Source organism: Mauremys reevesii, linkage group 7, assembly GCF_016161935.1.
Source record: "Mauremys reevesii isolate NIE-2019 linkage group 7, ASM1616193v1, whole genome shotgun sequence".
NCBI lineage: Eukaryota > Metazoa > Chordata > Testudines > Geoemydidae > Mauremys > Mauremys reevesii.
The window spans coordinates 23,036,424-23,049,193 of record NC_052629.1 but is presented as its reverse complement, the minus strand read 5'-3'; the positions used below and the strand labels follow the sequence as shown (position 1 = coordinate 23,049,193).

The following is a 12,770-nucleotide window of genomic DNA, read 5'->3' as shown; positions in this document are numbered from 1 at the left end:
TCACTTTGGAAGTGATTAAACTAAGCCAAAACACATTTTTATTCTGGAATAAGAGTCCCAAATGGGGGAATTATACCCATATAGCTAACCCTCAAGTGTAACAACAGTATAATTACACTGTTGTAACTGAACATTTTTCTAGTAGAAACAAGCCCTAAGATGCACCTATTGATGATCTCTACTACTCCTGACAACAAAATATGTAATTAAAAAGAGTTAAGCTTATGAATATTTCAATTAAGTCAAATTAAAACATTACTTTCTTTACAACAAAATCTAATGCTATTTTTTTTAAAATGTGTAGAATACCTGGAAACAAACAGTTCAGGGACCCAGCCTGTTCCTCACTATCACACAATCCATTTTCCACACTCAACAGCCTAAAATTTGCAATAAGAAACAAAATAGACACAAAGGTCAAAATAAATTACTAGATTATGAAGTGTGCCCCTTCAAGAGAAATATTAGGTTTGGTAATTTTTGAGTAATTTGTTACTTCATGTCTGTGTATATTTTTGAAAATTTTAGAAGACAACATTAATTTGGGGGAGAGTAGTGCAGCAGGGAACAGAATGGATTTCTTAATTGTTCATTTCCAGACATTCTAACATTTGTTTTTTCATGAGGATGTAAAATTTTTGTAAGGTGTTAGCTAGACTGAAACACATTTTCAACTTCCACTTCACAATGAGTTTTGTTTGTAAATCCGAGGACAGGAGTCCCCTGTGATTGCACCCAGCCACTGAATTTCATGTGTCCCTAAACCCCTTTTGGTCTGAGTAGCAACTGATCAATATTCTGATCTCAGTCTCTCAAGCACATTCCCAGGTATAGACCTCATGCCTGACACCCCTCTTGGGCAGCGGAGCCTTGCAGTCCAACCACCTAACCCCCATAATCAGTACCTCAGCTCTCCGAATGCTTCAATACGTCTCTCCTCCCAGACCCCTGCAACAGTCCACCTGGCAGTGGTTTTCTAACTGCACCTTTTAGGGACCACATGACAGAGAAGTGAGGAAACATGTATAGCAAAAGAATCTCTCTCACGCGCACGCGCACACACACACACACACACACCCTACCTTTAGACATACAAGAGAGTTAACATCAATGCAATCCCCTTCAGTCTGACCTCACCACCTCCTGACCTCTGGGTTTGGTCCAACTCCTTAGGCCAAGCAGCCCTTCTAGCCTTATTGATTCTGGAGATGGAATGGCCCTCCTCCACACAGAGAGCATTCCTCTTTGAAAAACAGCTTCTGTCCCCATTTCTGCCCATGGACTTTTACGGGGAAATTTTTCCAGACTCCAACCCCAACCCACCCTTCATCTACAGGGTAGAGATTGCTCAGGTCAACTGCCCTGCTGGCAGAAAACCCATTGTTGCACTAGAGTAGAACTATTTAATACTGATGGCCCTTGATTGCTCTGTCACAGCTTCCCACACTCTCCCTCCACTAGATGCCAAGTCCCTGCTACACAATGGATTCTTTTAAGCCAAGGGTTCCCAAACTTTTTTTTACCTGAGGCCCACCTGTGCAGCTGCAATAGACACTGCAGCCCACTGTTAACACTTCTTCAGGAAAATTATTAATTTGAATTATTACATATTAACTATATCACTGTAACTAAGCAATGTACCTTTCCTTTTCTTCATTTCAATGTAAACAATTATAATGACAGAAATCCCTAGCAATATGCACTGAAAGAAATGCTTCGAGAACTTTGAAACTAAACAGTTAATGGAGAATGCAGTTGCGCTGGCAGACCACCCATCACTGTCGCCGCCCACCTTTGGGCCATGGCCCACAATTTGGGAAGCCCTGCTCTAAGCCACAATGAAGGTTACGTTAAAAATAGAAGTTGAAATACAACATAGAGTTCACAAAACCAAAATGGAATTCATAATCTGACACAGACATCTCTCTCAGTACGTCATAAGGTGATCACATGCTATCTCCCCCCACACCCTTTGACTCATTCAGTGCACAAGATGGACTGGCCTCAGTGAATGAGGCAACTGTTAAATATTCCTTTTTATGTTCATTGTTCAATGTGTCTCATCTGCCACACACCATTCTACCTCTGTGCTGAATAAGAATTGTTTTTTCCCCCCACCCTTGGCCTGACCCTGGTTCTCATCACTGTAGCACGCCCATCTCAAAAATCTGAATGAATTTATTCTCTCAATACCCAGTCAGAGAGTACTACATCTGTACTACTGCTGATAGAACTAAGGAACAGAAAGACTGACAAGTCGAAGATCACACAGGAAGTCTGTGGCAGAGGCAGAAATAGAACCCAGATCTCCTAGGTACCAGACCTCTGCACTAATCACAGGACAATTCATCCTCCCCAGTAAATGCATAACTCATCCTCATCCACTGTTCACCATACACTTTGTGTTGCAAATGAGAAAAGCTTACCATTGACACTAGCATAATTTGGCACTACATAACTAGTGCAGTGAATAAGGCAGATAAGTATCAAATATCAGGGGGTAGTCGTGTTAGTCTGTATCCACAAAAACAACAAGGAGTCCAGTGGCACCTTAAAGACTAACAGATTTATTTGGGCATAAGCTTTTGCGGGTAAAAAAAAAAAACCCATCTGAAGAAGTGAGGTTTTTCACCCATGAAAGCTTGGGCATCTGAAGAAGTGAGGTTTTTTTACCCATGAAAGCTTGGGCATCTGAAGAAGTGAGGTTTTTTAACCCATGAAAGATTGTTGTTTTTGCAGATAAGTATGTGGTCCCTAAATCAATTTGCTGAACAAACTTGGCTCATTCACTGACGAACATGTGCATCATATGAGGCCAAGGTCCTACAGACCACAGGGCCAGAGTTTTATAGTTCAAACTGTTTCCAATTAATATTCATCCTCCTACAGGAAAAAAGAACAATAGCCACAAATCTCAGAATCCACACAAGCTGTTCCTCTGACACATCTAGGCCTGATTCTGCAATCAAATCTGCTGAGTACGAGGGTCAACCTTAGGGGCATCTGACTCCAAGATTACAGTTTAGTCATCAATCTACCGCAACACAGAAATATGGACTCAATTCAGGCCACATTTAGCATGGAAGAAAGGGAAGCAATAAAGACTACCAAACCCCATAGATTCCCTGAACAGAGTTGAGGGTTGTTTTTTTTCCTACTTCCAACAGCTTCAGCACCACTGCTGCAGCTCTGCACAAGAAGTTTCATGTTAGCAGCAGGTTCCACAATGTAAGCAGGAAGAGAAGAGGGGCAATAAAAAGGACACAGAGTAGGACAACTGCCAACTAAAATAGCAAGTAGGAAAACAAAGATGAACAGGAGTTCAAGCAGTTTTAACTGAGATCATAACTCAAGCCACACAGATGATGAAAGCCTTGACTTAAACAAACCAAAACCACACACTCACTGAAAATAAAAATAGTTGCCATCATCTTGCACCTGCACTTCACACGTTCAAGATAAATTACTGTAGTTCACTCATCTTAAAGTCATACTGAAGAAGATCTCTGTGTAGCTCAAAAGCTAGCCTCTCTCAACCACAGATGTTGTCCAATAAAAGATTTTACCTCACCCACCTTATCTCTCTAATATCCTGGAACCAACACACACAAAAAGAACACCGTAAACAACTAATATTTTCAGTTATATAAGGATCTGTTTTTAAAAAAGGTGTCCAGTGCATAGAAAATTAGAGAGAAAAAAGGACAATCTTTTTAATACATGAAGACCATTTAAAAGAGGATATGAAGTAGGTTCTCATACATGGGAGAACAACACTTTTACAGTTATAGAATAGAATGGGATACAGAGCTCAAAAGTCAATGGGGATATCACACAGGTGTGAAGTTAAGCACTTAATTAACTCCTTGGACCCTAACCAGATAACAGGATGATAAAGACAAAAGGAGGGAAGAGGATGCAGCAGGACTCTTACCCCTATTGCATTCCCCTCCCTTTTCATTTTGAAATCCTTTTCTATTTAATTCCCTCTCACCCATCCTTGTTTGGGACTCTCACGTTTCCCTTCCTATTCTGAACCATCTTAGCTCTGGCATCTTTGCTACTCCCCCACCGTGCCACTTCTTGCCCTACCTCACCTGTCATTCTTCTCCTGGCCCAAATGCCATTATGCTACTGTAGCATTACTCAGCAAAATGACAAAAACAACACTGGCTGCCCAGGAAGTCCTAAGAAAAATATCAACAGGAAAGAGGACTGTCCCACCCAGAATGGCCTTTCCACTGTTCAGTCTTTCCCACCATTGCTGGTCCAGCCCCTCCACTAGCAGAGGGAGGGAACAGGGGCTGCTGTACCTGGGAAGAAGTATATAAATGTCTTTCTTCCCCAATCTTAAAGTATCAGAACCTATAAGCTTTGATTTGTTATTCTTCCACCCAAACGTTAGAAAGACTTAATCAGTCACTTGTCAAAGAGAGCTCCCATCTATGCACATAAAAATGTACTGTGAAATGGCATTTCAATCTTCCAGCTGAACGTAATTAAACTAGCATCAGGAGTTAAGGTCAAGTTCCCCCATCTTAGTTTTGAGAAGCCACTAATTACAGTGCATATGGAAACTAAGATCTATTCAAATGATGTAGGGGTTTTTTATTACCCATTTTGTTCCCATTCTGTACTCCAGGTTTCCTCATAGCCTTAGAAATTATTTCTTAAAAACAGATTTGTCTCCTACATTAGTGCCATTTATTTAAGAACAGAACTTACATGAAAAAAATGTCCAAACTGTGGATCAGACAAAACAGAGAGTAACAACCTAAGGTCAAACCTATGCACGATGAACGACTAATCTATACAGTAAAGGAGCCAACACCTATTGGCATCTAAGAAATACATACTTTTTAAAAAGACACTTATCCAGATATATGACAAACAAAAATTACCATCCCACACCAGATTAGCTGTCCACTCTCGTGTAGTATCTTGTCTATTAAAGTCCAAAGAACCGGATAAAGTGTAAGAAACCCCATACTGGAAATTATTAGACGTGGTCAAAAATATTAGGTTTGGGGGGGAAAAGAAGATATTTATACACACAGAGAACATGAAAAGGTGCAAGTAGCCATACCAACTGTAATCAGGAGACGTGGACTGCTAAAACTGGATTTTTGGAGATGAAGAGCACTGTGTCAGTGTAACAGGCTGGCAGCCTTTGCCTGAAATCCCCATCCTGCTAGCAGAGGATGACCCTGCTGGAAAATGTGTGTTTTGCTGACTCTCTGTTGCAGGAAGCTCGGTTTACTCCAGCCACTTATAATGAGTGGAAGTGGCTCTCTTGAGAAAAAAGGAGTTGGGGTGTAGGCTGAGCAGTTTTTTAAGAGGAACACTGGGAGCAGCAATGTCTGGGAAATGGCTTGAGTTGCATTTTGGTAGTTTCATTTGGCATAAAATGAAAACTCAGGAAGGGGTTAAGTTTTGACCCACTACAAGTTGTGTGACCAAGGTATGGTGCAGGTTTGGGAAGCCACCTGCTTACAAGAAGTTGTTATGTTTTAAGCCTTGGAAGATTTCTTGAGCTCTGGATAAGCACAAGAAAAATCCAACTAAGTCAAATAAACATGAAAACAAAGCAAGATTGGGAACATATGAAAGAGAAAGAGGAAAAATGATTTTTTTAAAACCACGCTACCCCATCCAAGAAAGAACAGAAATTCGTATGCAGCAATTTTTACCACACACAGTGGGCTCAATACGCTGTTTAAAGACGGCATGTAACCCATGTGAGAAATCCTTTTCAGCAAAACCCTCATAAAAGCACAAAATAAATTAAAAATCCTCTTATCCTGTCTTTTCAAAGCAGAGACTTAGAAATGATCCCAAATAAAAGCCTCAGACCTAGTCAACTCTAAACTTTGGGGAAACTTGAAAACTGTATGTCAGTTTTGAAGCTCAGGCCTGTCACTACTGAAAAATACACATCAAAAGCTGTGGATTACCATAAACCTATCTAACAGGAGTGTTGTGACGCTTAATCAATGAATGTTTATTAAATGTTCTGAGATCCTTGAATGAAAGTTCCTATGTTGTTCATTCCCTGTGTACCTTAGAAACTCAGCTTGGCTAACAGTCCCCAGAATTGTACATCGGGGGCAGAGCTGGTGCTAAGCATAAGCAGACTAAGCAATTGCTTAGGGCCCCGAGCAGCTCAAAGGGGGCCCCGATTTGCTTTTATTAATTATGTGTTGGGGGGGGAGGGGAAATATTCCTACTTGGGGCTCCCACCTCTTAGCCTGAGCAGAGCATTCCCAGTAATGACTCCAGATACCACAATATCAGTTGCATTAGACTAGATGGACAGACAGCCTGTAGAATTTGCTGCCACATTGGTCTTGTGATTGTTCATCTTCAGGACACGCTTCAAAGACTGTTGATTCAACCAGGCTTTTTCTGAGGGAGAGGCATCAAGGCCGGCCTTTGGGGCAGGCCCAGGGCAGCATGGTCAGGGGGCACCATGCAGCAGCACAGAGGTGCACACTGCCGACTGGCAGGTGAGCGCCACACACTTGTAGAGCTGATGCATGGGGGGCGGAGGGGAAGCAGATTTCTCCCTGCTTCCTCCCAGCAGAAGAATGGGGGGGGGGGAGAAATGGTGACATTTCTCCCCTGCCCCCAATGTTCCTCACCACCCCTGTAGGGGGCTCTGATGGGGGAGCAAAGAGCAACACCAAGCGCTCCATGCATCCAAGTCACTTTCCAAACCTGGGTTGTGCTGTGAGGCGAGCATCAGGAACTGCTGCGCTGCTACCCTCCCCTTACGCAGCCCAGGGGTGCCAAAACACAAGGGTGCCATTTTCCCTAAAGTTGGTCCTGCGAGGCATTGTGGGAATTCAGGAAGCTCTTGATTTTCAACAGTCAGTACTTCCGTGGTATTTACTTCATTACAGATTTCAGTAACACACACACACACCACCACACAGACTAAAGAGCAGAAAGCATTCTACAGTGAATCATCTCTTCGCCCATCACTCCTACACCTTGAGTGTCTCAATTGCAGTAGCAAGTGCATTATTGTTCACCTGTGGAGAACAACACTGCAAAACAACCATTGTAAAAATAACAAACAACAAAATAATCTTATTTCATGAAGACCTAAGGCAAGAAATATGGTCAGAATGTACCTTACTGAGCAGTAATTTTATGATAGATTTTAGTGTTGCAGAGAGCCAGATACATAAGCCTTAGGGCAGAAGTGGCTGCATAAAAGATGCTCCTGATAAATATAAATCAAATCCATATTTTAAAACAGGGAGAGTTATTTACTCTCGTTCAGTTAAAACTGAGAGCATGGTTGGTAAGTGCTTATCAAACACCAATATTGAGTGCAGAAGGGAGCATAACGTGCATTTTATAAGTGACAACACATTTAGTTCTTATTTAAATGCCTGAAAGGCAACCAAATCATGCTAACCCTCATATTAGGACACACACCCCTAAATACTACACAGCACTCCCCACAAACACACATCTATTATGTATTATCTTCACAAAAGCCAGACTACTGCAAGAACAGGTAGCAGTATTGCACCACAAAGCTGCCTTCCATACATCACACCTATACCATTAAGCTAATGCCTGTGAAGTGCTTTATAAAATATTCACTATTTTACCTCAGAGCCAGCATCCAGGCTCTAAAAACTTACGGTGAAACCCTGGCTTCGCTTAACTGAAGTCCAGGGGAGTTTTGCCATGGATGTAAGCAGTGCCAGGATTTCACCCATAGGGTTTTAAACCTCCTTGGCCGGAGCAGGAACTTAAAAGGGAAAATGAAATGTATTCTTAAGGTACAATCGTTTGTCAGATGATGGCCCTTTTTCAGCTCTGGCCTCAGAACTGCAGATGAGCAGTAATGGCAATTTCCAATGGAAACAGCCGAGGCAGGGCGCTCGCTGGAGCACTCTGGGCGCAGGAGAACGCGGGGATTTCGGCGGAGCCTGCCGAAGGCTGAAGCAGGGCAAACACCCCGGCCGATTCCCTTGTTTCGGACTGGTCAAGCTGGCATCAGAGTTTCTCAAGGTTACTGCCAGGTAAGTGTCTCACTTCAGCTCACTGCCAGCATGTGTCTCTCTCACCTGCACCGGTCTCATTGGCTCCGCCACGGCACTGTTTGCCAGGGAACATGCAATCCCGCGCCGCACCCCGCGGGCAGCTGCGCCGAGCAAGCGGGCAGGGCAGCGCCAGCTCAGCCCGCTCTAGCACAGAGACCGTCTGCAGCACAGAGCTGGTGCTGCAGCCCCCAGTGGCCTGGGCGGCGGGTTCGGTGCCTGTGCCCCACCCCGGCTCCGGCTGGAGAAATGCACCACCAGGGCTGGCTCTGCCGAGGGTTGCAGCAGCAGCAGCAGCCCCATGCCCAGCTGGACGGGTGCGCCTCGCCCGGCCCCACTGCCTGGTACCCAGCTTCTCTTACCTCGGGGGGAATGCCCGGCTCGGCCCCGCCGCCGCCCGCAAGCAGAGGCAGCGGGCGCACGGCCGCCCCGGTCGGTGCAGCAGGCGGGGGACGCCCTGGCATTCACCCTGCCTGCCGGAGCAGCAAACCTCCGCCTCCGCCGTGCGCTCCGAAGCGGCAGCGGCAGCGTCAGCCGGGGAGCCGCCTGCTGCTCGCCCGAGGGATCGCAGCGCTGGCCGCCGGGGAATCCAGCCCTAGCGCTCCGGGAGAGGCTGCGCTGGGGCCAGCACCCGCGGGGACTGGAGCGGGCAGGGGGAAGGGAACAGCGGGGTGGCCTGGCTAATAAGGAAAAAAGCCGCCGGGGGCAGAGATTGGCGCGGAGGACAGCGCCGCTGGCAGGGGAGAGGGGGAATTAAGAGCTGGCAGGTGAGAGGGACTTGGGGTTAGGGACGAGCAGCCGGAAAGAAGTGAATTACACAGTCAGAATGATGGCAACAAAGGGCCGGATTTTAAAGCTGGCCTTCCCACTTGTGGGCAGAGTTTTGAACGGTTTGCACTAATGGTAGCATTTAGACACCTGGCTGCACCCACAGTCCAAATAGCTACACCATCATCCCCATATTGACTGGGAACATTTCACTTCAGGACGAAATGCAGAGATCAAATTTCTCAGTACTTTAAATGACTGCTTCATGGAGCAGCTGGTACGGGAACCCACAAGGGGAGAGGCAATTGTAGATTTGATCCTGAGTGGAGCGCAGGAGCTGGTCCAAGAGGTAACTATAACAGGCCTGCTTGGAAATAGTGGGTGGGAAGAACATCTCAACAGCCCAACACTGTGGCATTTAATTTCAAAAGGGGGAACTATACAAAAATGAGGGGGTTAGTTAGACAAAAGTTAAAAGGTACAGTGACTAAAGTGAAATCTCTGCAAGCTGCATGGGTGCTTTTTAAAGACACCATAATAGAGGCCCAACTTCAATGTATACCCCAAATTAAGAAACACAGTAAAAGAACTTAAAAAGAGCCACCGTGGCTTAACAACCATGTAAAAGAAGCAGTGAGAGATAAAAAGACTTCCTTTAAAAAGTGGAAGTCAAACACTACTGAGGCAAATAGAAAGGAGCATAAACACTGCCAAATTAAATGCAAGAGTGTAATAAGAAAAGCCAAAGAGGAGTTTGAAGAACGGCTAGCCAAAAACTCCAAAGGTAATAACAAAATGTTTTTTTAAGTACATCAGAAGCAGGAAGCCTGCTAAACAACCAGTGGGGCCCTTTGATGATCGGGATACAAAAGGAGCGCTTAAAGACAATAAAGTCATTGCAGAGAAACTAAATGGATTCTTTGCTTCAGTCTTCACGGCTGAGGATGTTAGGGAGATTCCCAAACCTGAGCCAGCTTTTGTAGGTGACAAATCTGAGGAACTGTCACAGATTGAAGTGTCACTAGAGGAGGTTTTGGAATTAATTGATAAACTCAACATTAACAAGTCACCAGGACCGGATGGCATTCACCCAAGTGTTCTGAAAGAACTCAAATGTGGAAGTTGCAGAACTATTAACTAAGGTTTGTTACCTGTCCTTTAAATCGGCTTCTGTACCCAATGACTGGAACTTAGCTAATGTAGCGCCAATATTTAAAAAGGGCTCTAGAGGTGATCCCGGCAATTACAGACCGGTAAGTCTAACGTCGGTACCAGGCAAATTAGTCAAAACGATAGTTAAGAATAAAATTGTCAGACCCATAGAAAAACATAAACTGTTGAGCAATAGTCAACATGGTTTCTGTAAAGGGAAATCGTGTCTTACTAATCTATTAGAGTTCTTTGAAGGGGTCAACAAACATGTGGACAAGGGAGATCCAGTGGACTTAGATTTCCAGAAAGCCTTTGACAAGGTCCCTCACCAAAGGCGCTTACGTAAATTAAGCTGTCATGGGATAAAAGGGAAGGTCCTTTCATGGATTGAGAACTGGTTAAAAGACAGGGAACAAAGGGTAGGAATTAATGGTAAATTCTCAGAATGGAGAGGGGTAACTAGTGGTGTTCCCCAAGGGTCAGTCCTCGGACCAATCCTGTTCAACTTATTCATAAATGGTCTGGAGAAAGGGGTAAACAGTGAGGTGGCAAAGTTTTCAGATGATACTAAACTGCTTAAGATAGTTAAGACCAAAGCAGACTGTGAAGAACTTCAAAAAGATCTCACAAAACTAAGTGATTGGGCAACAACATGGCAAATGAAATTTAATGTGGATAAATGTAAAGTAATGCACATTGGAAAAAATAACCCCAACTATACATACAATATGATGGGGGCTAATTTAGCTACGAGTCAGGAAAAAGATCTTGGAGTCATCATGGATAGTTCTCTGAAGATGTCCATGCAGTGTGCAGAGGTGGTCAAAAAAGCAAACAGGATGTTAGGAATCATTAAAAAGGGGATAGAGAATAAGACTGAGAATATATTATTGCCCTTATGTAAATCGATGGTACGCCCACATCTCAAATACTGCATACAGATGTGGTCTCCTCATCTCAAAAAAGATATACTGGCACTAGAAAAGGTTCAGAATAGGGCAACAAAAATGATTAGGGGTTTGGAGAGGGTCCCATATGAGGAAAGATTAAAGAGGCTAGGACTCGTCAGCTTGGAAAAGAGGAGTCTAAGGGGGGATATAATAGAGGCATATAAAATCATGATGTGATGTGGAGAAGGAAAAGTTATTTACTTATTCCCATAATACAAGAACTAGGGGTCACCAAATGAAATTAATAGGCAGAAGGTTTAAAACAAATAAAAGGAAGTTCTTCACGCAATGCACAGTCACTTTGTGAAACTCCTTACCTGAGGAGGTTGTGAAGGCTAGGACTATAACAGCATTTAAAAGAGAACTGGATAAATTCATGGTGGTGAAGTCCATAAATGGCTATTAGCCAGGATGGGTAAGGAATGGTGTCCCTAGCCTCTGTTTGTCAGAGGATGGAGATGGATGGCAGGAGAGAGATCACTTGATCATTGCCTGTTAGGTTCATTCCCTCTGGGGCACCTGGCATTGGTCACTATCGGTAGACAGGATACTGGGCTAGATGGACCTTTGGTCTGACCCGGTACGGCCGTTCTTATGTTCTTATTAAGCAGTTAGAATCAGGTTTAAAAAATTGTGTTCTAAGTCTTGCCTCCTAAAGTACCCTTGATTTGATGTATGGATTTACCCTTAGACCTGGCTACATTGCCCAGCCAGGAAGGTTTAGGCCTGATCCTACAGTTACAATAGGGTTGCCACTTCTGAGTTAAAAAAATAAAAACAGACATTCAGAACTGGGGTTAGCCCATACAACTGGACAACAGGCAGTGTGCAGAAGCCCCATACACATTTCCCCAGGACAACTATCTCAAAAAAGGAACAACCCTGCAAAGACCTGGACAGGTGGCAACCCTTGCAGGTATGTACTCTGTAGCTTAAAATCAAACCTTGAAACATGGGCAGGTTTAGTTTATGACAAGGTGACAAGAGGTTGGGAGGGAAAGTTCTTCACTTGAGGGGAGAAGAACACACATTTCTCTGGCAGGTTGATATTTTTTTCTGGCTTTGAAACTGTTCAGGTGTGTGGATTCTTAAAATAAGTCCTGGGCAGAGAAGGCAGGTGAGCTAACCAAAGATTCATTTATTATAACACATCTTCAAATGTAGGTGTCCAGTTATGTTTCTAGTCACCTATAATTTTAGGCAGCTAGATAATTGAATCACTTAATTCATATAACTTCCCTTTTGGTGTTATCTGCTTCCACTCTTGTGCTTGACTATATACTCTTCACAAGTATAGAATGTATCTTGGAACTACTGAGATATATATGCAATTAAACAAATCATGTTAGCAATACTTCTAACCCCAGTATTTTGCTCTCTGAGACCCTCCAGATGTACAGTTGATCTGGGGAAAAACAGCAGTGAGGCAGCCCTGAGAGGCTGAAGAAATCTAGAGTCAGCAATCAGAAAACCTAGAGAGGACTTCTAAATTAACTACTAAAGTATAGTAACATTCACAGTTTCTAGTCTGACATCCTACCAATGAAAGAAATCTTAGCTCTAGGGTATAGGACTGTGAAATAAATTTAGTTCTCCAGATAGCACTAATTTTCTTAATCATAAAGTAAAGGCTGAAGAAATAAAACTAACAGACTGAATTACTGATGCCACATCTGACGATATAAACTGAGAAGACTCCTTTTTACACTATGTGAGAAGATGTTTATAAATGTATTGTACATGCATACATAAATGCATTCAAAACCAAATTAGCAAAAAGCTATCAATATAATATTGTCCAATAAACTCAGAAAACTGAAAGGATGAAATGCTGTAGTAA

The 12,770-nt window shown here is 43.5% G+C and overlaps 1 protein-coding gene across 5 annotated transcripts in view; it reads right to left on the bottom strand.

The window, feature by feature from the left end:
* PTPRE (protein tyrosine phosphatase receptor type E) overlaps positions 1 to 8,685 on the bottom strand; it is a 221,866-nt gene extending 213,181 nt beyond the window's left edge. Inside the window, exon 1 of one of the 5 annotated variants that reach the window (XM_039547447.1) lies at positions 8,423 to 8,685. In XM_039547447.1, the coding sequence (XP_039403381.1) occupies positions 8,423 to 8,524 (102 nt within the window). In that variant the 5' untranslated portion in view covers positions 8,525 to 8,685. The other 4 variants (XM_039547441.1, XM_039547440.1, XM_039547442.1 and 1 more) reach the window with 4 other exon arrangements.
* Between the last annotated feature and the right edge of the window lie 4,085 nt (positions 8,686 to 12,770).